The sequence below is a fragment of the Ursus arctos genome, unplaced genomic scaffold (assembly GCF_023065955.2).
Source record: "Ursus arctos isolate Adak ecotype North America unplaced genomic scaffold, UrsArc2.0 scaffold_61, whole genome shotgun sequence".
In the NCBI taxonomy this organism is placed as follows: domain Eukaryota; kingdom Metazoa; phylum Chordata; class Mammalia; order Carnivora; family Ursidae; genus Ursus; species Ursus arctos.
Window position 1 is genome coordinate 167393 of NW_026623080.1, and position 27125 is coordinate 194517.

The window sequence follows — 27125 nt, forward strand, 5'->3', positions numbered from 1 at the left end:
TCACGTGCACTCACCCCGTACCACACGCAAAACAAATACACAGAGAATAAATTCAGAACTTTATTGAAAAGACTACAAGTGCCCCCAAAGAGAGGGTCCGTGAATTTGCCCTTCTCTCGAGTACATTTCGCGGGCGTTTCGGGAACTGCTCTTAACCCTGAGCGACACAGAACGGGAATGCGCTCAAAAGCACCGTGGGAAAAAACCGCCGCCGAGGCCATTGTGTGGGCAAAGGGCTCACAAGAGAGCCACCGACGGTAGGAGACCGGGAGCGACCACAGGAGGGCAGCCGCACGGAGGGAAAGTGGAGGAAGCCAGGGCAGGGGAGGCAAGAAGACAACAGGAAAGAGAGGCATGGGCTGCTGAGGTGGCCCCAGCAGCGGTGGCTCCTGAAGAACCTATACGCACTCCGGCTCCGGAATGAGGACGGCATGGCAGGGTCCACCCAAGTTAATGACGACGGGAGGGACCAGGGCCACCGGGGGCATGTTTCTGAACCTCAGTGCCCTCTGGGGTCTCCTCCACTTGACCCTCCTATTCTTTTTTTTTTTTTTTTAAGATTTTATTTATTTATTTGACGGAGATAGAGACAGCCAGCGAGAGAGGGAACACAAGCAGGGGGAGTGGGAGAGGAAGAAGCAGGCTCATAGCAGAGGAGCCTGATGTGGGGCTCGATCCTACAACGCGCCGGGATCACGCCCTGAGCCGAAGGCAGACGCTTAACCGCTGTGCCACCCAGGCGCCCCTGACCCTCCTATTCTTAAACCAAACCTTCAATCAGAAAGCAAAAAAGGACATTTTAGTACATTGAGCATCGAATGTCATACAGGACAAAACACAGCAGGCTACTCTCTATGCCCTTCAGGTTGGAAACTGCATCAGGGAAGCTAGTTCCTTCTTGCTAAAACAGCTTAGGGAAGTTACCGCCACGGGCCTCCCTGCAGCTCACCCCGAGATAGCACCCACGATGTGCCAGGCTCTGTCCCGGCTCCATGCTTGGACTCTGTGCTCCCAACTGCCATATTACTCTTCCCGTCCTCAGCAGCATGTGCAGCTGAGGCACTGCTCTCTGGCCCTGCTGTGACTCTGACGCCTGGGTTGTGTGTGTCCTCACAGCTGACCAGCAGCCGTCGGGCTGCCACTAACCCCTAGTCGCTAGGCAGGCATCACCCTACTGATGCGGGAAGCTCAGTATCATTCAAAAGTCCTGCTGATGGGATACAGCCCCCATTCTGAACAGCCCATCTTCAACAGAGAGTAAGTAACTAATCCACAGGGACGTGCTGGATCTTTCAACAAGAGCTTTCCTTTAAGAATGACTCAAGGGTCATTCCTCTTCTGAAACCTCGTCATAGTGAGAAAGGTGGCATTGTGAGCGAGGCCTGGGCATGGAGGGCCCAGGAGCCTGTGGCTTGTCTTGCTGGGACGGGAGGAAGCCGAAGCACTGGACACTACCTGAACAGTCTAGACACTGGGGACAATGGATGTTTAGACGAACTAGGACCAGATTTCCTCAATTCATAAAATCTTTGCCCGGCCAACAGACTGAGGGCAAAGAGGCACACCGCCGTCACTGTTGTCAGCTCCCCAGCCTGCAGCCCGCACCACCCTCCGCAGGCTTTCCCGGGCTCAGCGCCCGGTCAGCTGCTCTGCTCTGCCTACGTCCCAGCACCCTGGACAGGACCCCTGGCGTCCCGTGGGGCAGGACCTCCTAGGCCCCTCTACTCAACCAGGAGAGCCCCGTCCCATGCCTTATCCATTTTTCTGTTTCTCTATCTACTGTCAGCCCAAGAAGACTCACCCCACCCACCTGCCCACCCTGGCCTGGCACTCCTCTCTAGCAGCCCCCACCCACCATACATACCAGACATCCTTGGCCAGGACCAGCACACCCTCCACCCAAGGGCTCCTGCCATGGAGGCCCAGTCCTACACACTAGAGTATCTGCATCAGTCGCAGCTGGACCTTGCAGCCAGCTGCACCGAAAGTCTGCCCTACTCAACAGCGCTCATGCAGCTCACGACCAGGCCTTATAGCCAGCTGTGCCAAGGGCCAGCCCCACACACCAGCATGCCCACACCAGCTGCAACCAGGCCTGTCAATCAGACAGGCCAGAAGCCTGTCCCACTCACCAGCATACCCACAGTAGTCATAGCCAAGCCTAGCCGACAGCTGCACCAGTAAACAGCCCCACATATCAGTGAGTCTGCACCAATCGGGACCAGCCACAAGAGGGAGCACACAGCCTACAAAAGAGATACTCCTGGGGTACCTGGCTTGGGTGACCAGCGGGGGTTTATGCTGAGCCCCACAGACACCTTCAGGCATAAAGCCACTCCTCCAAGACTGGGACAATAGCTGATCCACCTAAAACACAGAAACAAACACTGAGACGCAAATGAGGAGACAGACAATACGTTCCAAGTGAAAGAACAAGACAAAAACCTCAGAAAAAGAACTAAACAAAACAGAGATCTACCAGATGGAATTCAAATGAATGGTCATAAAGATGCTCACTGAACTCAAAAGAATGGATGAACACAGTGAGAATTCAACAAAGAGACAGAAAATATTTTTTTAAATCAATCAAAGCCAAAGAACACAATAACTGCAATGAAAAATACAGGGCATCAAAAGCAGATTACAGAATGCAGAAGAACAGATTAACAATGTGGAAGACAGGGTAGTAGAAAGCACCTAATCAGAACAGCAAAAAAGCAAAAAGAACTGAATAAAATGAGGTTAAGTTTAAGGGACCTCTGGGGTAAAATCAAGTGTACTAATATTCACACTACAGTGGTCCCAGAAGGAGAAGAGAGAGAAAAGGACAGAAAACTTATTTGAAGAAATAATAGCTGAAAACTTCCCTAACCTGGGGAAGGAAACAGATATCCAAGTCCAGAAAGCAAACACCCCCAAATGAGATGAACCCAAAGAGACCAAGACACATTATAATCAAAGTGTCAACAGTTAGAGATAAAGAATCTTAAAAGCAGCAAAAGGAAAACAACTAGTTACATACCAAGGAACCCTAAGTCTATAAGCTGGTTTTTCAGAAGAAACTTTATAGGTCAGAAGAGAATAGCATGATATATGAGAAGTGCTAAAAGGAAAAAACTTACAACCAAGATTACTCTACCCAGCAAAGTTATCACTCAGAAGTGAAGGAGAAACAAGGAGTTTCTCAGACAAGCATAAGCTAAAGCTCATCACTCCCAAACCAGCCTTACAAGAAAGTTAAAGGGACTTAATTTTAAGTAGAAAAGAAAAATCATAACTACAAGTAAGAAAACTATGAAAGGAGGGGCGCCTGGCTGGCTTAGTCAGTGGAGCACGCAACTCTTGATCTTGGGGTTATGAGTTCGAGCTCTGGTTGGGTGTAGAGATTACTTAATAATAAAATTTTTTAAAAAAAGGAAAATTATGAAAGGAAAAATCTCATTGGTAAAGGTAAACATATAGTAAAGGTAGTGGATCAACCACCTACATAGCTAGTATGAAGGTTAAAAGACAAAAGTAGTAAAATCAGCTAGACCCACAATAATTAGTCAATGGAAACATAAAATAGTAAGGTGTAAAATATGATGTCAAAAACATAAAACATGGTGAAGGGATGTAGTACTTTTAGAATGCATTGGAGCTTAAGTGGGCATTAACTTAAAATAGATTGCTATATACGTAAGATGTTATATATGTACCTCATGGTAACCACTGACCAAATACCTATAATAGATAAACAAAAAATAAAAGAATACAAACATAACACTAAGGAAAGTCACCAAATCTCAAGGGAAGAGAGCAAGAGAACAAAGGAACAGAGAAGAACTACAAAAACAATCAGAAAGCGACGCCTGGGTGCCTCAGTTGGTTAAGCGTCTGCCTCCAGCTCAGGTCATGATCCCAGGGTCCTGGGATCAAGTCCCACATCTGGTTCCTTGCTCAGCAGGGAGCTGCTTCTCCTTCTGCCTGCCGCTCCCCCCTGCTTGTGCACTCTCTCTCTCTCTGACAAATAAATAAAATCTTTTTAAAAAACCGGAAAAATATCAAGAAAATGTCTACAAATCCATACCTACCAATATTTTTTTTTAAGATTTTATTTATTAACAGAGAGAGAGACAGCCAGCAAGAGAGGGAACACAAGCAGGGGGAGTGGGAGAGGGAGAAGCAGGCTCCCAGCGGAGGATGGGGCTCCATCCCAGGACTCTGGGATCATGCCCTGAGCTGAAGGCAGATGCTTAACGACTAAGCCACCCAGGCGCCCCCTACCAATAATTTTTTTTTATCAATAATTACTTTAAATGTAAACTTCCTAAGTGTTCCAATCAAAACACACAGTAGCTGAATAAATTAAAAAAAACAACACCCATCTATAGCTGCCTACAAGAGACTCACTTCAGATCTAAAGACACAGAGACTGAAACTGAAGGGATGGAAAAAGATACTCCATGCAAACGAAAACAAACAAAACGCTGGGGTAGCAATACTTATATCATACAAAACAGACTAGAAAACAAAGCCTGTAAGAGGACATGAATGACACTGCATACGATAAAGGGATCAATTCAACAAGAGGATATAACATTTGTAAATACCTATGCACCCAACATAGGAACACCTTAATACATAAACCAATTATTCAGAGACATGAAGGGAGAAACTGACAGTAATACAATAATAGTAAGAGACCTTAACACCCCACTTACATGAATGGATACATCATTCAGACAGAAAATCAATAAGGAAAACAGTGGCCTTGACCAACACATTAGACCAGATGGAATTAAGAGATAATACACAAAACATTCTATCCAAAAACAGCAGAACATACATTCTTTTCAAGTGCACATGGAATATTCTCCAGGACTGATCCCATGTTAGGCCACAAGACAAGTCTTGATAAATTTAAGAAGACTGAAATCATATCAAGCATCTTTTCAGACCACAACAGTATGAAACTAGAAATCAATTACGAGAAAACTGGAAAAACATAAACACATGGAATTAAATAACCAATGGGTCGGGGTGCCTGGGTGGCACAGTCGGTTAAGCGTCTGACTCTTGGTTTCAACTCAGGTCATGATCTCAGGGTTTTGAGATTGAGCCCCATGTCAGGCTTCGTGCTCAGTGTGGCATCTGCTTGAAATTCTCTCTCTCTCTCCCTCTGACCCTCCCACTTGTGCACGTGCTCTTTATCTCTCTCTCTTTAATAAATAAGTCTTTAAAAATAAACAAACAATGGGTCAATGAAGAAATCAAAGAGGAAATTTAAAAAAATACCTTGAGACAAATGAAAATGGAAACACAACAGTACAAAATCTATGAAATGCAGCAAAAGAAGTTCTATGAGGGAAATTTTATACATGCCCAACTCAAGAACCAAGAAAAACCTCAAATAAACAATCTAATCTTACACCTAAAGGAACTAGGAAAAGAACAAAGCCCAAAGTTAGCAGAAGGAAGAAAATAATAAAGGTCAGAGTGAAAAATAAATGAAAAAGAGACTAAAAAGACAACAGAAAAGATCAATGAAACTAAGAGTTGGTTCTTTGAAATGATAAAATTGATAAAAACCTTTAGCTAGATTCATCAAGAAAAAAAGAGTGCCCATATAAATAAAATCAAAAATGAAAGGGGATAAGTTATACCCAATACTATAGAAATAGAAAAAAAATCATAAGACTACTAAGAACAATTATGTGCCAACAAATGGAACAACCAAGGAGAAATAAATTCCTAGAAACATAACAATCGTCCAAATCAGGAAGATTACACTATAGACTGATTACTCAAAAAACTCCCAACAAAACAAACTCCAGGACCAGACGGTTTCACAGGTAAATTCTACTAAATATTTAATGAGTTAAGACCTATACTTCTTAAACAATTCCAAAAAACTGAAGAAAGAACAAACTCACTCTTTGAGGCCAGCATTATCCTGATATGGAAACCAAAGACACCACAAATTAAAAAAAAAAATTACAAGCCAATATCCCTGATGTATGTAGATGCAAAAATCTTTAACAAAATATTGGCAAACCAAATTTTATACTACATTAAAAAGATCATACACCATACTAAAGTAGAAATTATTCCAGAAATGCAAGGATAATTCAATATCCACAAATCAATGTGGAATATACCACATTAACAAAATAAAGGATAAAAATCCTATGATCATCTCAATAGGTGCAGAAACAGCATCTGACAAAATTCAACAACCAAAGATACAAACTCTCACCAAAGTGAATATAGAGAAAACATAACTCAACTTAAGAAAGGCCAGATACGACAAACCCACAGCTAACATCACACTCAACAGTAAAAAGCTGAAAGCTTCACCCTAAGATCAGGAACAAGACAAGGATGTCCATTCTCGCCACTTTTATTCAACATAATACTGAAGTCCCAGCCACAAGACAAGAAAAATAAAAGGCATCCAAATTGGTAAAGAAGAAGTAAAACTGTCACTATCTGCAAATGATATATATATAAGAAAACCCTACTCTACCATCCATGTTGTCAACTGTTAACTCAAAAAAAATCACTTTGTAAGGCTAACATGTGACACGCAACCTGCTATTAGGTTGAGAAAAAACAATTCAAAATAATATAAATGTATTTGTCTTAATACTGAACCCTTCTATGAATAGGAAATTAGCACCCCCCCGAATTACAATTTAAAAAGAACAATTAAGGGGTGCTGGGTGGCTCAGTTGGTTAAGCGGCTGCCTTCAGCTCAGGTCATAATCCCAGGGTTCTGGGATCGAGGCCCGAGTCGTCGGGGTCCCTGCTCACTGGGGGGCCTGTTTCTCCCTCTCCCTGCCGCTCTGCCTACCTGTGCTCTCTCTCTCTCTCTCTAATACAAATATGATCTTTAAAAATAAACAAATAAATAAAAAACAATTAATATGTTAAAATCAACTAGCAACATGTTTTAATCGTTAGGTATGTTCAATGTTTTTAAATTCTAGGGGGTAGCATAGCATAAATCACAAAAAAGAAGAAAAAAACGTAAAGTGTACTTAAAAGTTATTCATTTAACAAAAATTTTGACAATAGTCTCTGGATTTAAACAAACGTTACATCTTTTAACAGTATTTTTTGAATCACTTACTCTGGTTCTGGATTCTTTGGAGAAAGTCCCCATACTTCAGGAGCTCCCAATTCTCCAATCCTCTCTCTCTCCCTTAATCTCCTAGAAGATATAGGCATATAAATTATAACTCCATGGCTAAATGGTCTCCTAAATATATAATCAATTCAAAGGAGTCCAGTTAAGTCCTATTTTCCTATTTTAAAAGTTAAATTAATAAATTAAGTATACTCATTGTAATTTGATGTTCTTGATAGTACTATCAAATGGCACAGACTACAGACAGCCTGAGGCCAGGCCAGAAATACAGCCTAAAAGGTTGTCAAGTGCATCTCTTCTGCCTCTTGCATGACCTAGCTCCTAATTGCTCATTTCGTCTTCTGCAATATGTGACACAAACAGTTTTATATTTGGAAATAACTTCTTTGTTTACATACATTTTTGAGAGTAAAGAGCAATCTCTACTTTTGATTTAGTCAAACCCGTTTTCAGAAACTCAGGAATTAATAAAGAAAACAAAAATGAAGCATTAGAAACAGAAAATAAAGAAAGCTCTGAAAATGAAAGAAAAGTTTTATTTGACAAAAACTGTCCTAAATGAGAAACAGGGTTTTTTTTTTTCTGTTTTCCCTTTAGTTCCTTTTTTTGGAAAAAGGACTATATCCTCTATCTACTCTTGGAGGACAGGAAAAATTTGTCATTTTTTTCTTTTAATTTTGCTCACAAACAAAATACAAAAAACAAAGGCTCAATTCCTCAAAGTTTAGCTCCTTGTGATTCCATTTGTTACACACACCCACCCACCCCTTACAAAATAAACTGGTTTGATTGCTTGAATATACTATTTTTTACTTCTTTATTTAGGAGAAAAGATTATAATCGTGCAGAATTAGACTCAGGTTTCCCACTTGAAGAAAGAGCCTAAAAGGGTTATACTTATAACCCAACTTGGACTATATATGCAGGGGGAAGTATGACAGGCTGTAAGAACAGTCACGTTCTCATCCCTGCTGCCCCCAGCTTCATCTGTACTCGTAAGGTAAATTATTGATCTTCTAAATGTACAAATGCAAATTTCACCCAAGAAGTTCTGATATCTTTTTTTTTTTTTTTTAATGATTTTTTATTATATTATGTTAGTCACCATACAGTACATCCCCGGTTTCCGATGTAAGGCTCGATGATTCATTAGTTGTCTTTTGATGAGAATCGTCCAGTAGGAAGCTGGTTGCTTTTTGACGAACACAGCCAGGAGGTAACTGAAAAATTTAATTTGGAGAGGTAGGTCTCCAACCTAACTCAGTAGGTTTTTTATTGTTTCTGCTTCCATTCAGGAAACCCCAATAGCAAACACTCAAGGACTAATTATTATGTCCCAGGAACTAAATCATCACAACTCTAAAGGCTCAGCGCCAATTTTAGCCTTTTTAAATGGTTAAGAAATAAAGCTCAGAGAAGTTCAAGAAACTTGCTCAAGGTCATACAACTATTACACAGCAAAGCATGGCTTCAAACTCAGGCATTCCGATTCTGGAGCCCGTCCTCTTCACCGCCATCCTTTATTACTTCCCATTCTTGGGAAAAAAGAGATTTATGGAGACGTCGCCCAGCTTTGGAATCTTAACCTGCCCCTCCATGCCTGTGCTACTCTTAAAAATCTTTTTTGACACAGAGGACATGTAGGGGCGCCTGGGTGGCTCAGCCGGTTAAGCGCTGGCCTTCTGCTGGGTCACGATCGGGCCCCGGGGGCGGGCTCCCTGCTCAGCGGGGAACCTGCTTCTCCCGCTGCCTGCTGCTCCCCTTGCTTGTTCTCTCCCTCTGTCAAATAAATTTAAAAAATCCTAAAAACACACACACACACAGGGGACCTGTAGAGCACCTAGTACAGCGCCTGACAGAATTTAACACTCAATAACCATTAGCTACTAAGACTTACACGATAATAATTATAACCCTTTCCCTTTCTCCTTCTTAAACTATCCACTTTTCCACTCCAATACGCACTCATGAGAGGACACCTGATCTCACCCTGACCTCGGTTTTCACGGTCACACTGAGACCACCGAACAGGGCCTTTTTCCACGTAGCTTAATCAACAGTTTAGCAGGTCACTTTTCCCACATGCAATCATCTGGTCTCAGGGGTTCTTCTCCCCTCCGATTTAAACTCTTCATCCCCAGCCTTCCCGACTGGCTACACGACATTTCCACTGTACACGTCCTGTCACCTCCAACCTGTGTGATCATTCAGCAAGGTACGGTGGTACGCCTACAAAGCGCGAGGCACTGCTCATTTTGGGCTAATAGGTCTCCTTTGCCAAGAGCTCAATCGAGCGCGAAATTAAAGCACGCTTGGAAAAAAAAAAGTAAGCAAAATAAAACAGCTACAACCAAGCGAAAACTGTAATTCGGGTAGGTCTGAGGCTCCCGACGGAACCGCTGCATAGCCAGGAGGCAGAAGCAGCGAAGACACCAGGGCGCGGGGAGAAGGGGCCCGAGGACGAGTGAAAACCCAAGGGGAGAAACGGGCGGAAAAAGGCGTTGTCGGGGGAGGGGGGTGGGGCTGAAGGGCTAGGCAGGGGCGCCCGGCAGAGAGCGAAAAGCGCAAGTCAGACTCCCAGTGCCCGTCTCACTCACTTCTGCCGCAGGCTCTCCTCCCTCTCCTTGTCCAGAAGGCTAGGCCACGGCTTGTCGCTCCCGTAGGGGCGCGAGTAGCCGCCATAATACGCGGTCGAGGAGGCTGACGCGAAGGGGTTGCCCCGCAGCGCAGAGGGCCGCTCCCGGGAGCGTGACCGCGAGCGGGATCGGTAGGACTGGTGTCGCGACCCCTGACTGAAGCCGCCCAGCTGATGGCTGAGACCATTCCGAGAGCACGAGTGCGAGCGGCGGCCCCGCGGGGAGCGGGCGGATCTGCTGGGTTTAGGGCTCCTCGACGAACTGCGACGCTTTCCCCCGGAGCCCGAGGCCTCCCCCTCAGGGCTGCGCGAACCCGACACCGGAGCCATCGCGGCCGCTGGGTACCCTAAGCCGCTAGAGAAGGGGACGCTCTCGCGAGCCTAGGAAGATCTCGGTTGGTCTGGTCCCAAACCCGCCGTCGCGCCACCGCCCGAAACTGAGGAAACCTTGGAAACAGTTCCGGGTACGTCGGCAAATCCCTTCCCCCGACCTAGGCGGTCCTGCCCACGAGACGGAGATGTGTGTATCGGTGTAAAGAAGTCCGTGGGGCAACCGGATCCACTCACCCTTCCGGTCCCGAGTGAGGCTGCTCCTATCTAAACTGGACTAGAGAACGAGTCATTGCTTTAGCCTCGAGTTGAAATACCTGAAGGGAAGGGCGAGAGGCCACAGGAGACCTTTCCCCGAGCGGCCGTGTGAATAACAAAGCCAATGTAACTTTACATATATACGTTGTTTGCATGTGTGTGGCTGTGTGTAGGAGTATACCACCCCACACACAATTTTTTCAAAGATTTTTATTTATTTGAGAGAGCGCGGGCGAGCACGAGGGGGGGAGGTAGAGGGAGAACAGACTCCCCGCTGAGCAAGGAGCCCCAGGTGGGGCTCGAACCCAGGATGGTGGGATCATGATCTGAGCCGGAGGCAGTCGCTTAAGCGAGTCACCCAGGCGCCCCCCCCAACTTATTTTTTCTTTCTTCCTTATATTTCTTTTCTTTCTTTTCTTTTCTTTTCTTTTCTTTTCTTTTCTTTTCTTTTCTCTTTTTATTTATTTGACAGAGAGAGAGATAGCCAGCCGTAGAGGGAACACAAGCAGGGGGAGTGAAAGAGGAAGAAGCAGCCTCCCAGCGGAGCAGGTAACCCGATGTGGGGCTCGATCCCAGAACCCTGGGATCACGCCCTGAGCTGAAGGCAGACGCATAACGAATGAGCCACCCAGGCGCCCCCAATTTTTTCTTTCTAACCTCAAACTAAATAAGGAGGGTTTATCAATATTGGTGGTGAGCTGTGATGTTTAAGCCGCATTTGCCCAGTTAGCTTAGAGGGCGCAAATTCTTTGTTAATAATTTGAGCCTGATACACTACAGTTAAGCTCACAGCCCAGAGAAAACTGCTTATTCATTCCCCAGAAATTCATCTCCACTAATATGCACCAGCAAAAGGAATTTGTAAGCCCCTTCTTGTCCAGCCCCTTAAACTGGTCCCATCATACACTAGCTCAAGCAATACATGGTTAATGGTTATCTATTCTATTCATTTCATACTGTTTTTAAAAGAAAGAATATTTGAACACTAATTTACTGACTTTAATTTGTGAAGGTGCAATGAGTTTACTATGGAAATTCAGAATCCAGTCTACTAGTAGCTAGATGGCCTTTTGGGCCTTTCCTCCTAAGAAGTAACTTATCAGACCATGAAAACTAATGCCATCAGTTATTGGAAATCTCCTTTTTTAGAATTTAAGGGAAAGATGCTAACATAATGTAAATGGAAAAAGTGAACCGCACTACTGGATATCTTCTATGTAAAAACAGTTGATCATGGGATGAGCGCCAAGGACTGAACTGAGTAGGAGAAATTATATGATTTGGGGTGGGGATTTGGAGAAATTTCTAATAAGAAAGTTTTGGATGGGAGCACCTGGGTGGCTCAGTCGGTTAAGCACCTGCCTTTGGCTGAGGTCATGAGCCCAGGGTTCTGGGATGGAGCCCGCTTCTGGCTCCCTGCTCAGCAGTGAGCCTGCTTCACCCTCTCCGTCTGCCACTATCCCTGCTTGTGCTCTCTCTGTCAAATAAATAAATAAAATCTTTTAAAGAAGAAAGTTTTGGATGGAAAACCTATCCCTAACTTTTGGGATACCAGGCTGTACACTTTCCCATCTACTGGCTATAAAAGCCGACTTTGCAACAGCCCTTGGGCTACCTGCCCAATGGCTGGTAGACATGCACTTTAGTTCCAGCGATAAAACCCATGCCCCAGCCCCTCTCGTTGGCATGATACTACAAAATAATTTAAAAAGTTTTAAAAACTTAACGTTTGGTATGAAGTGTGAAGCCATCTGGTCCTGGACTTTTGTTTGTTGGGAGTCTTCTGACTACAGATTCAATTTCATTATTAGTAATCAGCCTGTTCAGATTTTCTATTGATTCTTCATTCAGTCTTGGAAGAGTGTATGTTTCTAGGAATTTATCCATTTCTTCCAGATTGTGCAATTTGTTGGCATATAATTTTTGGTAGTACTCTCTTACAGTCCTTTGTGTTCCTGTGGTGTCACTGGTAACTCCGCTTTCATTTCTGATTTGATTCACCTGAGTCCCCTCTCTTTTTTTTCTTAATGGTTTATCAATTTTGTTTATCTTTTCAAAGAACCAGCTCTTAATTTCACTACCTTTCCTATTGCTTTTTCAGTCTCTATTTCATTTATTTCTGCTCTGATCTTTATTATTTCCTTCCTTCTATTAACTTCGGACTTTGTTCTTTTCTTTTAGTTCTTTTAGGTATAAGGTTAGATTGTTTATTTGAGGTTTTTCTTGTTTCTTGAGGCAGGCTTGTATTGCTCTGAACTTCCCTCTTAGTACTGCTTTTGCTGTGTTCCAAAGATTTTTTAATTAATTAATTAATTGACAGAGAGAGAGAGTGCAAACGGGAAGTGGCAGGCAGAGGCAGAGGGAGAGCAGGGATCACGACAGGAGCCAAAGGCAGACGCTTAACCAACCAAGCCACCCAGGCGCACCTTTATTTTTTAATTTTTTTTCCAAATACTTTTTTAAGTTTATATTTTCATTTTAATTTGCCTCAAAGTATTTTTTATTTCCTTTGACAATGCTTTTGTCCTAAAGAACCTACAGATTCCTGCTCCTCCAGCACATACCCTAACATTAGTCAGTAAATCTTCATGGAAGGCCCAGGTGCTTTTCAAGCTGTTGCCCCTGTGCTGGGTCCGAGTTTATGCACAGGCCCTTTAGCCGCGGAGCGGCAGTTTTCTACAGCCCTCTGACTCCCCGGGAGTTATGCCCCTCTGATGTGCAAAGCCAGACATTATATGGGATCATCTTCCTGGTGGAGGTCTCCAGGGCGGGAGGTACCTGATGTTCGGCTTAAACCCTTGCTCCCCATGGAGGATGTCCACACCTGTGATGTCCTCCCACTTGTGGGTCACTGCCCTGGGGGGTGTGGGTCCTGAACAGACTGCATCTCTGTCCCTCCTTCCCTTCTTGATGTGGCTTTTTCTTTGTATCTTTAGGTGTGCAAGAATTGAGCTGCTGGTCCTGAATTGCTCTATACATAGATGCAGCCTTGGTGTGACCATGGGAGGAGGTGAGCTCAGGATTTTCCTACTCTGTCATCTTGACCGCCCCCCAGGGCACACATTTTTAATTCTAATGAGGTCCAAGTTCTCAGTTTTTCTTTCATGGGTTGTGCTGTTGGTGTTGTATTTTTTTTTTAAGATTCATTTATTTATTTTAGAGAGAGAGACAGAGAGCGAGAGTCCGGGGGGTGAGGGGTGGAGGGGCAGAGGGAGAGGGAGAGAGAAACTTCAGGAGACTCCTGGTGCTGAGCATGGAGACCCCTGTTGGTGTCGTATTTCAAAACCCTTTGCCAGGGGTACCTAGGTGGCTCAGTCGGGTGGGGTCTGACTCTTGGTTTCGGCTCAGGTCATGATCTTGAGGTCACGATCTCGGGGTCGTGGGATTAAGCTCATCTTGGGGCTCTGTGGGGGCTCTGCTTGAGATTCTCTCTTTCTCTCCCTCTCCTCTCTCCCTCTGCCCCTCCCCCCCACTCGCATGCTCGCTCGCTCTCTCCCCCTAAAATAAATAAATACATCTTCAAAGAATATTTTAAAAACTTTTTGCCAAGGCCGAGGTTACCGAGATTTTCTCCTACATTTTACATGAGCACAGACAGTCTCTTTATTTATTCAGTTCTTTGATTTCTTAAGTCAGAGTTTTATAGTTTTCCACATATAGATATTGGGATATCGCACATATTTTGTTGGGTTTATGCCTTTTATTTCAATTTTTTTGGTGCTAATATAAATGATGCTGTGTTTTAAATTGTACATTCCAATTGCTCATCGCTGGTATATAGGAAAGTGTTTGACCTTTGTATATTAACCTGTGCCCTGCAATTTTGCTATAACTATTTATGAGTTCTAGGAAGATTTGTTTGTTGGTTTTTTTTTTTTTAACAATTCTTTGGGAATTTCTCCCTAGACAATCGTGTCATCTGTGAACAAAGACAGTTTTATTTCTACCTTCCCCATCTACATACCTTTTTTCCTTTGTCTTACTGCATCAGCTAGGACTTCCAGTATGATGTTCAATAAGAGTAGTTAGAGAGCTCCCCCCTGCTTTCTTCCGGATCGTAGTAGGGTAAAAGCCTCTAATTTCTCACCACTACGTATGTTAATAACTGTAGGTTTTTCATAGATGTCCTTTATCATGTTGAGGAGCTGCCCTTACATTCCTAGTTTGCTGAGAGGTTTTTTGGTTTTTTTGAAGATTTTATTTGTTTGAGAGAGAGAGAGAGAGAGAGGGCACACACACAAGCAGGGGGAGAGACAGGTAGAGGGAGAGGGAGAAGCAGGCTCCCCGCGGGGCAGAGAACCTGATGCGGGCCGATCCCACGGATCACCTGAGCCAAAGGCAGATGCTTAGCCCCCTGAATCCCCCAGGAGCCCCTTGCTGAGCGTTTTTAGCATGAGTTGGTGTTGGATTTTGTCAAGTGCTTTTTCTGCATCTGATGATATGATCATGTCATTCTTTAGAGTGTTGATGTGATGGAGTATATTAATTGACTTTTTGAATGTGAACTAGCCTTGCATACCTGAGATAAATCCTAGTTGGTCATAGTATATACTTCTTTTCATACATTCTTGGATTTGATCTGCTAATATTTGGTTGAGGATTTTTGCATTTTTTCATGAGAGTAATTGGTCTTTGGTTTTCCTTTCTTACAATGTATTGTCTGGTTTTAGTACCAGGGTAATGCTGACCTCATAGAACAAGTTAGGAAGCATTCCCTTGGTTCTATTTTCTAGACCAGATTATAGAGAATTCGTATCATTTCTTCCTGAAACATTTGGTAGAATTCCCCCGGTGAACCCATTTGTGCCTGGTGCTTTCTGTTTTGGAAGGTTATTAATTATTGATTCAATTTAAAATAGATATAGGCCTATTCATATAGTCTATTTCTCTTTTATGAGTATTGTTAGATTGTGTTTTTCAAAGAATTGGGCCATTGTTTCTAAGTTATCAAATTTGTGGCCAGAGTTGTTCATAATATGCTTTTATTATCCTTTTAATGTCAGCAGAATCAGAAGTGATGTCCCCCTCTCATTTCTGATGGTAGCAATTTGTGTCTTCTCTCTTTTTATCTTGGTTAGCCTGAACAGATACTTATCACTTTTATCAGTATTTTCACATAACCAACTTTTGGATTCATTGATTTTCTCTATTGTTTTCTTGTTTTCAATTTCACTGATTTGTGCTCTGATTTTTATATCTTTTCTTCTGCTTACTTGGATTTAACTTGCTCTTCTTTCTCTAGGTTCCTACGGTGGAAACTGAGATTATTAATTTTGGATTTTTCTTCTTTTCTAATATATGCATTCATTGTGACGAATGTCTCTCCATGCACTGATTTCCTTTGCATCCTCAAATTTTGACAAGTTGTGTTTTCATTTCCATTTAGTTCAAAATGTTTTTTTTTTTAATTCTCTTGAGGTTTATTCTTTGATCCATGTGTTATCTAGAAGTGTGTTTTATGGCCCAGGATATAGTCTATCTTAGTGAATGTTCCATGTGAGCTTGAGAAGGATAAGCATTCTGCTGTTGTTGAAGTATTCTATAAATGTCATTTAGATCTGGTTTATGGATGGTGCTCTTAGTTCAATTATATTTGATTCTACTGGTTTTCTACCTGCTGTCTTTGTCAGTTTGTAACAGAGGGGATGTTGAAGTCCTCAAGTACAATAATGGATTTGTCTATTTCTCCCTGCGGTTCTGTCAGGTTTTGACTCATGTATTTTGACACTGTGTTGTTAAGCATGTACACATTAAGGATTGGTGCCTTCTGGAAAATTGAGTCTTTTGCTGTTATGTAATGCCCCTCTTTATCCCTGATAATTTTCCTTGTTCCGAAGTGTGCTTTGTCTGAGATAGTGCAGCTTTGTTTTGCTCGGTGTTGGCATGATATATCTTTCTCAATGTCTTTACCTTTAAGCTATCTGTGTCTTTGTATTTATTTATTTGAAGATTTATTTATTTATTTGAGAGAGAGAGAGCACAATCGGGAGGGGCAGGGAGGAAGGAGAGAGAATCTCAAGTGAACTCCATGCTGAGTGTGGAGCCTGATGCAGGGCTCGATCTCACAACTCTGAGATCACCCCCCGAGCCGAAACCAAGAGTTGGATGCTTAACCATCACTCAAGCACCCCTGTGTCTTTTATTTATTTATTTATTTATTTATTTATTTATTTATTTATTTAAGATTTCATTGGTTTATTTGAGAGAGAGAGAGCACACAAGCAGGGGGAGTGGCAGGCAGAGGGAGGGGGACAAGCAGGCTCCCCACCAAGCCGGGAGCCCAACGAGGGGTTTGATCCCAGGACCCTAAGATCACGCTTAAGTGACTGAGCTACCCAGGTGCCCTGTGTCTTTATATTTAAAGTAGGTTTCTGGGGTGCCTGGCTGGCTCAGTCAGAGGAGGGTGTGACTCTTGATCTCAGGGTTGTGAGTTCAAGCCCCATGTTCGGTGTAGAAATTACTTAAAATCTTTGAAAAATAAAAAAATTAAAAACAAAGTAGGTTTCTTTAGGTGACATGTAGTTGGCTCTTGTTTATTTTTTTATCCAGACTTACTGTCTCTTTTAATTGGCATATTTAGACTATTCACATTTAAAATTATTCTTGATATATTTTGATTAATATCTACCATTTTTATGATCATTTTCTATTCTTTGTTATTGTTCTTGGTTTCTATTTTGTCTTCCACTCTTTTTCTGCCTTCTCTGGTTTTAATTGAACTTTTTATTATGATTCAATTTTCTCTCCTCTCTTAACATCTCAGTAACACTTAGAAATTTTTTTTAGTGGTTGCCCTAGAATTTGCAATATACATTTACAACAAATAAGTCCACTTTCAAGAAACACTAGATCATTTCACTGGTAGCACAAGTACCTTATGTGGAGTGTGGCCAGTTCCTTTCTCCTATCTTGTATAACTGTGCTGTCATTCCCTTCACTTATCCATATGCTATAATTACTGAATACATTTTTGCTATTATTCTTTTGAACAAACCATTATCTGTTAGATCAACTAAGAATATTATAAATAGGGGAGACTGGGTGGCTTAGTTGGTCAAGCATCTGCCTTTGACTCAGATCATGATCCTGGGGTCTTGGGGTCGAGCCCAGCCTCAGGCTCCCAGGAGCCTGCTTCTCCCTCTGCCTCTGCCACTCCCCCCTGCTTGTGCTCACTCTCTCTCAAATAAATAAATAAAATCTTAAAAAAAAAAAAAAAAACAACCACAGGGGCACCCGGGTGACTCAGTCAGTTAAGCGTCTGCCTTCAGCTCAGGTCATGATCCTAGGGTCCTGGAATCGAGTCCCGCATCATGCTCCTTGCTCATTGGGGAGCCTGCTTCTCCCTCTGCCTGCTGCTCCCCCGGCTTGTGCTCTCTGTCTCACTCTCTCCCTCTGTCAAATAAATAAATCTTTAAAAAACAAAAAAGAAAAAAAGAAAAACAACCCCACAACATACAACTCTTTATGCCACTGAGATATTAAACTCCAGTGGGAGAACCTATTTTTTTATTAGTAAAATATTTTAAGAAAGTTACCACTGCAGCCTCTTCTTCGGTTTACCCTTAGAGAGCATCTACTACGTGCTAAGCTTTTGACTGTAATTCCTGCCTTGTCTCTCTCCTCCCACCTTTAATATTCTTTAATGGTTTTTCCAGCTCTTGAATGTGGGTCTAGCTGATGAACTGCACCAGTATCTTCTGCTGCCGCTAAGCCTGGTAACAAGATGAAGAAATGTCGGTATCTTGACAGCAGACCATCAGTGTCCAGCTGCCTCTGCCCCCGACAATCTAGAGGCAGTGTTGTCCTGGTTGTGGGGGAAGCTGAACGTGATAAAAGCTTCCGGAGTCTAAAGTAAATATTCAATAGGAGCAGGTTGGATTTTAAAACAGGTTTCCCTCAAAGATATCTAAGGGGTTATTCATCTTCGGAAAACCTCTTGAGAGTTACAAAGATGACCTGACAAGGAAGTCCTGGGCATTGTGGCTTCTTCCTAGAACATAAGAGTTGCTGACGCCCCGGATACTGCCTTGATATTTTAGCCTGTAGAGTTAAGGAAAATTTAGACAAACTGGGTCTGAATTCACTAAAACTCAAGACTGCCAGATCTGTATCCCATTTCCGCGACTACACTCACATGCATACCATGGGACAAAGCTAATAACTCATCCTGGATTTTGGTTTTCACCAATACTCTCTTAAGATAACTTATGATTTTCTCTGGTCTCAAATGGTAGTCTTTTGACCTACAAATTAGACATTACTGCCTGAACAAGTGAAAAACTATTTCAAAGTAACACAGGTAAGAATCTGGCCTAAATTGAAAGCCTCGCCACCAACACCAAATTCCATAAAACCCATCTCTTCAAAATAGTACCATCGAAAAACATATCCTTAGAAATTCCTTGAGAATATTCACTCATGAAGTTCGATTTGTGCCATATCTGCAAGGTATGTTTGTATGCAATTCTTCTCTAACCTTTTCACTCTTCTTAACTCAGTGAAACTTTTTTCAAGATTGTTATTTCCCAGGTTTTAGCATAAAAATTGTTCTCATTTGCTTCAATTTTTAGACAAATGTCCAGTTTCCTCCAACCTCCACTATAATGTATTTTAAGCAATGTTTTCAGGCTAACACATGAAAGTATTTCAGAAAATTAAAAGGTAGGGCTGCCACTGTCTACAGTGCTTTACTACAGACTAAAGCAACAACAGGAGAACCAGGCACTTGGACTTGAAATTTATCTCCCTGGGGGGCACCTGGGTGGCTCAGTCAGTTGAGTCTATTGGTTGAATCTTGGTCATGATCTCAGGGTTGTGAGATGGAGCTGGTGTTGGGCTCCCAACTCAGTGGGGATTCTGCTTGAGATTCTCTCTCACTCTCCCCCGTCTACCCCTCCCCCTGTTCATGCGCTCTCTCAAATAAATAAAGTCTTTATGGGGCACCTGGGTGGCTTGGTTGGTTGGGCATCTACCGTCAGCTCGGGTCATGATCCTAGGGTCCCAGGATTCCTGGATCAAGCCCCGATTTGGGCTCCCCGCTCAGCGAGGAGTCTGGTTCTCCCTCTGACCTTCCCCGCTCTTGTGCTTTCTCTCTCTCAAAAGAATAAATAAAATCTTTTAAAAATTAATTCTTTTAAAAAACAAGAAATAAAAGCTATCTCCCTGCATCAGTCTCGGTGTAAATGAACAGACATTACTCATATAGTGTGTTCTCTGTGTGGGAATAATTCCCTTACCCCAAGGCCTGAATATTTATAAATCCACTTTTTTTGTGGATTTAGCTAAGAACTTATGCCTGGTTTTAAATATTTAAAATAACAGTACAGGGGCACCCGGGTGGCATGGGACTTCAGCTCTGGTCATGATCTCAGCATCCTGGGATCAAGCCCCCGCCCCCCATCAGGCTCTGGCACTCAGTGGGAAGTCTGCTTCTCCCTTTCCCTCTGCCCCTCCCCCTGCTCTCTCTCTCAAATGAATAAAATCTTTAAAAAAATAAAAATTAAAAATAACAATATAGTCTAATCCTCTCTTAGCCTAGGTCTTCTTGTGTTAATGTGCATACTTCCCAGATTTGACCCAGCCCCAACATGACTCCACCCAGAATTGCTCCCTGAATGATACTCGTTAGAAAGAGCTGAACTTTATTTATATTTAATTTTGTGCAGGAAACAAGACAAGCAGTTTAATTCTCTTTTATTTTATTGTTTTCCTTTAACGGTAATGGGCAACTTCCATAAAGTGGGATTTACTTATCCCATTTTCCACTCACCAAAGCCCTAAAATTCAAAACTTACTACCCAAACATGGAAAAGGCAACCAAAACAACTTGAGAATGTCTAGAACAAAAGCTTTTAACTCCTGAAGCAGGTTTTAGAATGGCTGCCCAGCCGAATCGCTTTTTTCAGGTTTACGGACTTCCATCACATCTATGGGTATGGAAAGCTTCTTTCTGAGGGAAGAAAATTGCAAATATTTAGTATCTGGAGTTGTGGATGAAATGAGATATACAATGTACATTTCATGCTTGTTTTTAAATTTATATTTCCCCCCAACTCCCCAGCACACATTTCTTTAATACCCAAGGCCGGGCTTGCTTTAGGGACAATCTTCCTTTGTGTACACAATTTAAGGGTACCTTGAAAAACTTCAGAATTCAAGATTAACAATTTTAATGTAGTATTTAAAAGTCAAGACTAATGCACAAAAAATTCCGGGACCACCAAATTATCAGAATGTTAAATAAAGGCAAGATCCACCCCTTCACTCGCACAACCGCGCCTCATTTTGCACCCTGATGTCACTCCTGATCCTGATCGCGATCGTGATCCAATAGAATGTTATTTACAAAAACAGGAGCCCGACCCGAGAGTTTCCTGACGATTCGTTTATATACTGCATGAAAATATTTACCTTGATGCCCACGGGGGCATCGTCCCCACCTTGGAAAGAGCTCGAGGCCCCCTAGGTAGCTTTGGCTTTGGAGGCGGGGAGAGAGACCTGGGAGAGAGCCCAGGGCGTCCCCGAGGGTCCTAGAGATGGGGGGGGGGGGGGGCGCCAGAGCAAGCCACTCACCGCCCGAACACGTAGGGGTATTGAGTGCGTTGGAAAACGCTCTCCAGCTCCTTCAGTTCTAGCCGGGGGAACGCGCTGCGGTGGAGGCGTTGCTGCCGCTCCTGGGGCTGCGGCCCCTCGGCGGCCGCCTGGGCCTCGTCCTGCTGCTGCTGCTGCGGGGGCTCTTGCCCGCAGCCGCCGCCCGTGTGGTTCTCGTCGTCCACGGGGCCCGCTGCTCCCGCGCCACCGTGGCTTTCTTCTCCTGTCGCGGCTTCCTGCTCAGGTTCGGGCCAGAGCTCCTTCTCGACGTCTCCTCCCGTTACGGAGACCACCGCAGGCTTCGTATCTGGAAAAGAAAAGAGAGATCAGGGCGCTGGAGCCCAGGGCGCGTGGGACGGCGACCTGAGAGCGGCGACATCTGCCGCGCCACTGCGGCGTCCCGTCCACTCGCCTCCCCCGGGGAAAGGCCGTTTCGTAGACTTCGCCAAACCCGCGTCCCGGTTCGCGCACTCACCCAACGGTTCTCCTCCAAGTTCATCGACTTCCAGGCTGCGGCAAGCGGTGCCCTCTTGGCTGCTCTCGGGCGGAGGCTCCATGTCCAGAACGCCTCCACAGACTCGCGCGGCGGCCCGCGGAGACTCCGGGGTCCGGGCCTGTCTCTGTGCGGGGTGCGGTTTACTACGCCTCTACCTCAGCTTCAACGTCCGCGCGCTCTTAGACGCCGTCGATCCCCGTTACTTCCAACGGCCAGGTGTGTGGTGGGCGGGACTTGTCGGGGCGAGCACGAGGCCGGGGCGTGGCCACGAAGTAGGCGGAGCGTTTGCCGGAAGGGTGCTACCGCCAGGGGGCGCGCGCGGGGGGGGCGACAACTCCCGACTCCCGCGGGGCACTGCCTTGGCGTGGGGGTTGGTGGGTGGTGCCAGCCAGCCGGGGGCGGGGAAGGGGTGGGGAAGGAAACTTCCCACAGCTCTCCCGAGCCCTGGGAGACGCGTTGGGAGAACGTCTCGCCGCCTGCCCTCGCTGCACGCGGGTCGGTGCAGGGTTCTCGCCCTAAGCTCCTCCAGGGCGAGGGACGCAGAGGTAGGGCTGGAGAAGTTGCGGGGGGGGCTTCGTGGCAGCCCCAGCACTGAAGCGACGGTATCCCCGTCGCCGTGTGGGCTCTGAGCACGACTCTCCCCTCCGGCAAGTCAGTGACCAATGGATGGGACTCTGGTTGGGTTCCGTTCGCACCCAGAGTCCACGAACCGGGCTAGTGACCGGACGAAACGATTAGCTAGAGGGCTGCTTGCTCTGGGTTTTTGCCATACGCGCGGAAAGTGGAGCCCATCAAGCTCTCCTGGGCGCTCCGGAGCGGCAGCTTGAGGTTGGGTTTTACAGAGCACTGTGGGTGCTCGGATGCACGCTCTAAGAAACCCAAACCTCCCTCTTGCGATAGGAACAAATACCCCAGATTTGTATTAAGGAATTCACATCAAGAGTAGAAATGGAGAAACCTGTCCACTGTTTTGAGCATCCAAGAATGCTTGCGCTGCACGTGCTGGACGCGACTGTGGGGCTTACACCCTCTGCCTGCTGAGCTCCGCTTCCGCGCCCCCGCTGCAGGTCCTCTGCAAAAGCGCACGTGTTTCTGGGCTGGGCAGGTGCTGGGGACTTGGGTTAGTTCCCACTTTTTTTTTTTTTTTAAGATTTTATTTATTTATTTGACAGAGAGAGACAGCCAGCGAGAGAGCGAACACAAGCAGGGGGAGTGGGAGAGGAAGAAGCAGCCTCCCAGCAGAGCAGGGAGCCCCAGGCGGTGCTGTGCTCGATCCCAGGACCCTAGGATCATCACCTGAGCCAAAGGCAGATACTTAACGGACTGAGCCACCCAGGTGCCCCATGTTCCCACTTTTTTATTCTCCTCCACTTTCTCCTGTTTCTCCTCCTCCTCTTCGTCTTCCTCCATCTCCCTTTGTCTAGAACTGTCTTCCAGAGCTCTAGCTCTCCACTGATAAATATCAAATAAAGAAGAGCCAGGGCAGATTGAGGGCTCTGTTTCTCCCTTAAAGTGATGTTTTGCATAGTGTCCAATACCGCTAAATGACAGCCGCTGTGCACCCTGCTACTTCCCTCTGACTACAGTTAGGAAAAAAAATATATGTATATACCCAGTGCCCAATAACTTGTTGAACCTGGTGCGAGGAAAAGCTAACTTATACTCTGGTGAAAGATCAGCAATCACGTAATGATCCGTATCCGAAAGACATCAGCATCCTAGTCCCTCAAGGAACAGATTAACTATTCAGTGCTGTCCTTTGGGATGGTAAGCTCCAGAGTCATCACTTCTTATAAACACCTTCCATTCATACAATCCAATTTTTAAGAAGTCCAATTATTTTGATGGTTTTCAATCTTACCCGTTTCTCAAGGATGGGTGAAGAATTCATAGAATTTCGAGAATGATAAAAGTCATGTTTTTAACTGTGTCCCTATGATTTCTTTTTACTTTTTAAAAAAAGATTTCATTTATTTATTTGTCAGAAAGAGAGAATGAGAGAGAGCAGAGGGAGTGGCAGGCAGAGGCAGAGGGAGAAGCAGGCTCCCTGCCAAGCAAGGAGCCCAATGTGGGACTCGAGCCCGGGGCCCTGGGATCATGACCAGAGCCGAAGGCAGACGCTTAACGACTGAGCCACCCAGGTACCCCACAATTCTTATTTTTTTAAATATTCAGTGAATAATGTAGATAATGACAGTTACACGGAGAGATTTAAATAGAATTAACGATATAAAAGCAGAATAAATATTTGAAGCCAAAAGGCTAAAAACATATTTTTCTTACGTATTAGTCTTAATCAGAACCACAATGAGGGGCACCTGGGTGGCTCAGTCGTTAAGCGTCTGCCTTCAGCTCAGGGCATGGTACCGGGGTCCTGGGATCGAGCTCCTCATCCAGCTCCCCGCTCCGCTGGGAGCCTGCTTCTCCCTCTCCCACTCCCCCTGCTTGTGTTCCCTCTCTCGCTGGCTGTCTCTCTCTCTCTGTCAAATAAATAAATAAAATCTTAAAAAAAATAAAAACCACAACGAGATACTGTTTCACACCCAGGAGGATGACTATTATCCACAAAATAGAAAATAAGAGGTGTTGGTAAGGATGTGGAGAAGTTGGAACCCTGTGCATTACTGGTGGGGATGTAAATGGTGTAGTCACTGTGGAAAATGGTATGGCAGTTCCTCAAACACTTAGTCAGAATTACCATATGATCCAGCAATTCCACTTCTGGGTATACAACCCAAAGAACTGAGAGCAGGGACTTGAACAGATATCTGTATACACCTGTTCAGAGCAGCATTATTCACAATAGCTGAAAGATGGAAACAACCCAAATGTCCGCTGATGGATGAATGGGTAAATAAAATGTGGTATATACATACAATAAAATATTATTCAGCCTTAAAAAGGAATGAAATTCTGACACATGCTACAACATGGATGAACCTTGAAGGAATCAAGCTAAGTGAAATAAACCAGACACGAAAAGACAAATATTGAATGATTCCATTTATCTGTGATACCTGGAGTAGTTCAATTTGTAGAAACAGAAATTAGGGGCGCCTGGGTGGCTCAGTCGGTTGGGCGTCTGCCTTCGTCTCGGGTCATGACCCCAGAGTCCCGGGATCAAGCCCCGCATCGGGCTCCTTGCTCAGTGGGGAGTTTGCTTCTCCCTCTGCCCCCCCACTTGCTTGTGCTCGCTCTCTCTCTCACTCTTCAAATAAATAAAATCTTTAAAAAGGAAGGAAGGAAGGAAGGAAGGAAGGAAGGAAGGAAGAAAGAAAGGGAAAGTAGAATGGTAAGGGCACCTGTTGGTTCAGTCGGTGGGGCATGGAACTCTTGATCTTGGGGTTGTGAGTTCAAGCCCCATGTTGGATGTAGAGATTACTTAAAATCTTCAAAAGAAAGAAAGAAAGAGAAAATAGAACGGTAGTTTCCCAGGGTCTGGGAGAAGTGGTACTGGGGAGCTATTGTTTAATGGGTATGGAGTCTCAGTTTGGGAAGATGAAAAAGTTCTGGAGATGGATGGTGGTGATGGTTGGACAACAATGTGAATGCACTTCATGTCGCCAAACTGCACCCATAAAAATGGTTAAGATGGGGGCGCCTGGGTGGCACAGCAGTTAAACGTCTGCCTTCAGCTCAGGGCGTGATCCCGGCGTTGTGGGATCGATCCCCACATCAGGCTCTTCCACTATGAGCCTGTTTCTTCCTCTCCCACTCCCCCTGCTTGTGTTCCCTCTCTCGCTGGCTGTCTCTATCTCTGTCGAATAAATAAATAAAAAATCTTTTAAAAAAAATGGTTAAGATGGTAAATTTGCTTTATCTGTATTTTATGACAAAATAATAATAGTCTTATTTCTTTTAAAAAACATTTTATTTATTTATTTATTTATTTATTTATTTGAGAGAGAAAGTGCACAAGCCAGGGAAGGGGCAGAGGGAGAGGGAGAAGCAGACTCCCCGCTGACCGGGGAGCCTGATGCAGGGCTCAGTCCCAGGACCCTGGGATCATGACCTGAGCTGAAGGCAGACGCTTAACCGACTGAGCCACCCAGGAACCCCTATTAGTCTTAAATCTTGTTGGAATAATGATTCTGTACTGTGGATATTGGAGAGATATCTAGAATAAATAGTTGAAATTAGGAGCTTAAATGTCGGTTCTTGTAGACTTCAAATTCCTTTTTTTCTCGTGGTGGATTAATGAGTCAATAGTGCAGATGCATGATGGTACCTAGGTAACTAACTACCTAAAGAATATTAGTAGAAGGAGTTGAAGCCTTGAATTGGAAACTATTTCCTTCTTACTCTAGCTTTGTGTTTCTTGTTTTTCTTTTCTTTTCTTTTTTTTAAGATTTTATTTATTTATTTGACAGAGAGAGAGACAGCCAGTGAGAGAAGGAACACAGGCAGGGGGACTGGGAGAGGAACAAGCAGGCTCCCAGTGGAGCAGGGAGCCCGATGCGGGGCTCGATCCCAGGACTCCGGGACCACACCCTGAGCCGATGGCAGACGCTTAACGACTGAGCCACCCAGACGCCCCTGTATTTCTTGTTTTTCTAACTTTATATTTCATGTTGAAAGAACTCATAAATCTGAAATGAATAGTGGTTCATAGGTAACTAGTTTACAGGAGATATCTGGAAATAGCTAGTAATGCTCGCTGTCAGGAAGCTAAAAAAGCCATTCTTCTCAAATGTAAACTCTTATTTTCTTTTGGAATAACGAGTTAGTACCATAGATATGTAGGGGGACCTAGATGATTAGTTAACAATAGATAACTAGTGGTAACTAGAATAACTGGTCCAAGCTACAATCATTTCCTGTCTAAAAACCACAATCATTTCATGTCTAAATTCTTTTTTTAAAGTAGGCTCCACACCCAAGGTGGGGCTTGAACTCACGACCCCAGGATCAAGAGTCCGAAGCTCCACCAACTGAGCCAGCCAGGTGCCCCTCATGTCTAAATTCTTTTTTTTTTAATTCCTTGTTCTAAAAATGAGTTAATTGGGGGCACCTGGCTGGCTCAGTCGGAAGAGCATGGGACTCTTGATCTCAGGGTCGTGAGTTTGAGCCCCATGTTGGCTGTAGAGATTTCTAAAAAAAAAATAATAATAAACTTGAAAAACAATAAAAATGAGTTAATTGTGTAGCATCCAGTGGGATTCTAGGTAAACCAGAAGAAATGAGTTGTGAATATTCAGATTTCTGGGGCGGCGAAAGAAAACTTTATGACCACAAGATGGCAGTAGGATACACAAGATTTATTTGGGTGAGGCTTTGACAGTTTTGTGGGAGGTCAGGGCTTGTGTCTGGAGGCTAAGGCTTGTGGTTGCCACCATTTGGAAGGGGGCTGTGGGGGGGAAGGCAAGTTAACTCCTGGGAGAGAAGGGAATCGGCCGAGAGGGCCTCGCGAGTCTAGGCGATGTTATTTAGCAGCATGTTGGAGAGCGCCTGGGTCAAAATCACCAAAGGGCAGCAGTGGCTTGTGGTCTTTATGGCCCAGGGTTTATTTTATCTGTATGTTAGGCTCAATTTCATGGAGTATGTAAAGCAGCCGGGCTATAAATGGCTAAAAATGTGGTTATGGGGGGGGGGTGCCTGGTTGGCTTAGTGAGTAGAGCGAGCGACTCTTGATATGAGGGTAGTGAGTTTGAGTCCCACGTTGGGTGTAGAGTTTATTTAAAAAT

At 44.3% G+C, this 27125-nt stretch overlaps 2 protein-coding genes and 1 long non-coding RNA gene across 11 annotated transcripts in view; 1 reads left to right on the top strand and 2 right to left on the bottom strand.

The window, feature by feature from the left end:
• Positions 1-27125, bottom strand: part of LOC125281827 (NF-kappa-B-activating protein-like) — a 215375-nt gene that overhangs the window by 109334 nt on the left and 78916 nt on the right. For 4 of the 8 annotated variants that reach the window (XM_057308176.1, XM_057308174.1, XM_057308175.1 and 1 more), the window contains exons 1-3: positions 9730-10222; positions 7115-7195; positions 2273-2367 (exon numbers count right to left, since the gene is read on the bottom strand). The exons of 3 other annotated variants lie outside the window; for them this stretch is intronic. In XM_057308176.1, the coding sequence (XP_057164159.1) occupies positions 2273-2367; positions 7115-7195; positions 9730-10097 (544 nt within the window). In that variant the 5' untranslated portion in view covers positions 10098-10222. Of the gene's footprint in view, positions 1-2272; positions 2368-7114; positions 7196-9729; positions 10223-27125 lie in introns of those variants that run through there. One more of the 8 variants, XM_057308178.1, reaches the window with a different exon arrangement.
• LOC125281188 (uncharacterized) lies at positions 9659-19508 on the top strand. Of its 2 annotated transcripts, none has more exons than XR_008957916.1 (4): positions 9659-10231; positions 10828-10904; positions 13292-13365; positions 18011-19508. It is a non-coding gene; the product is annotated as an uncharacterized LOC125281188 (long non-coding RNA). The 2 variants fall into 2 exon arrangements; XR_007188292.2 differs by lacking the exon at positions 9659-10231 and adding an exon at positions 10333-10481.
• LOC125281173 (rhox homeobox family member 1-like) lies at positions 20038-21712 on the bottom strand. The gene is made up of 3 exons (XM_048213270.2): positions 21421-21712; positions 20928-21252; positions 20038-20304 (listed from the first exon to the last, which is right to left on the bottom strand). Exons 1-3 carry the CDS (start codon positions 21500-21502, stop codon positions 20226-20228), a joined length of 486 nt encoding a protein of 161 aa, XP_048069227.1. The 5' UTR covers positions 21503-21712; the 3' UTR covers positions 20038-20225.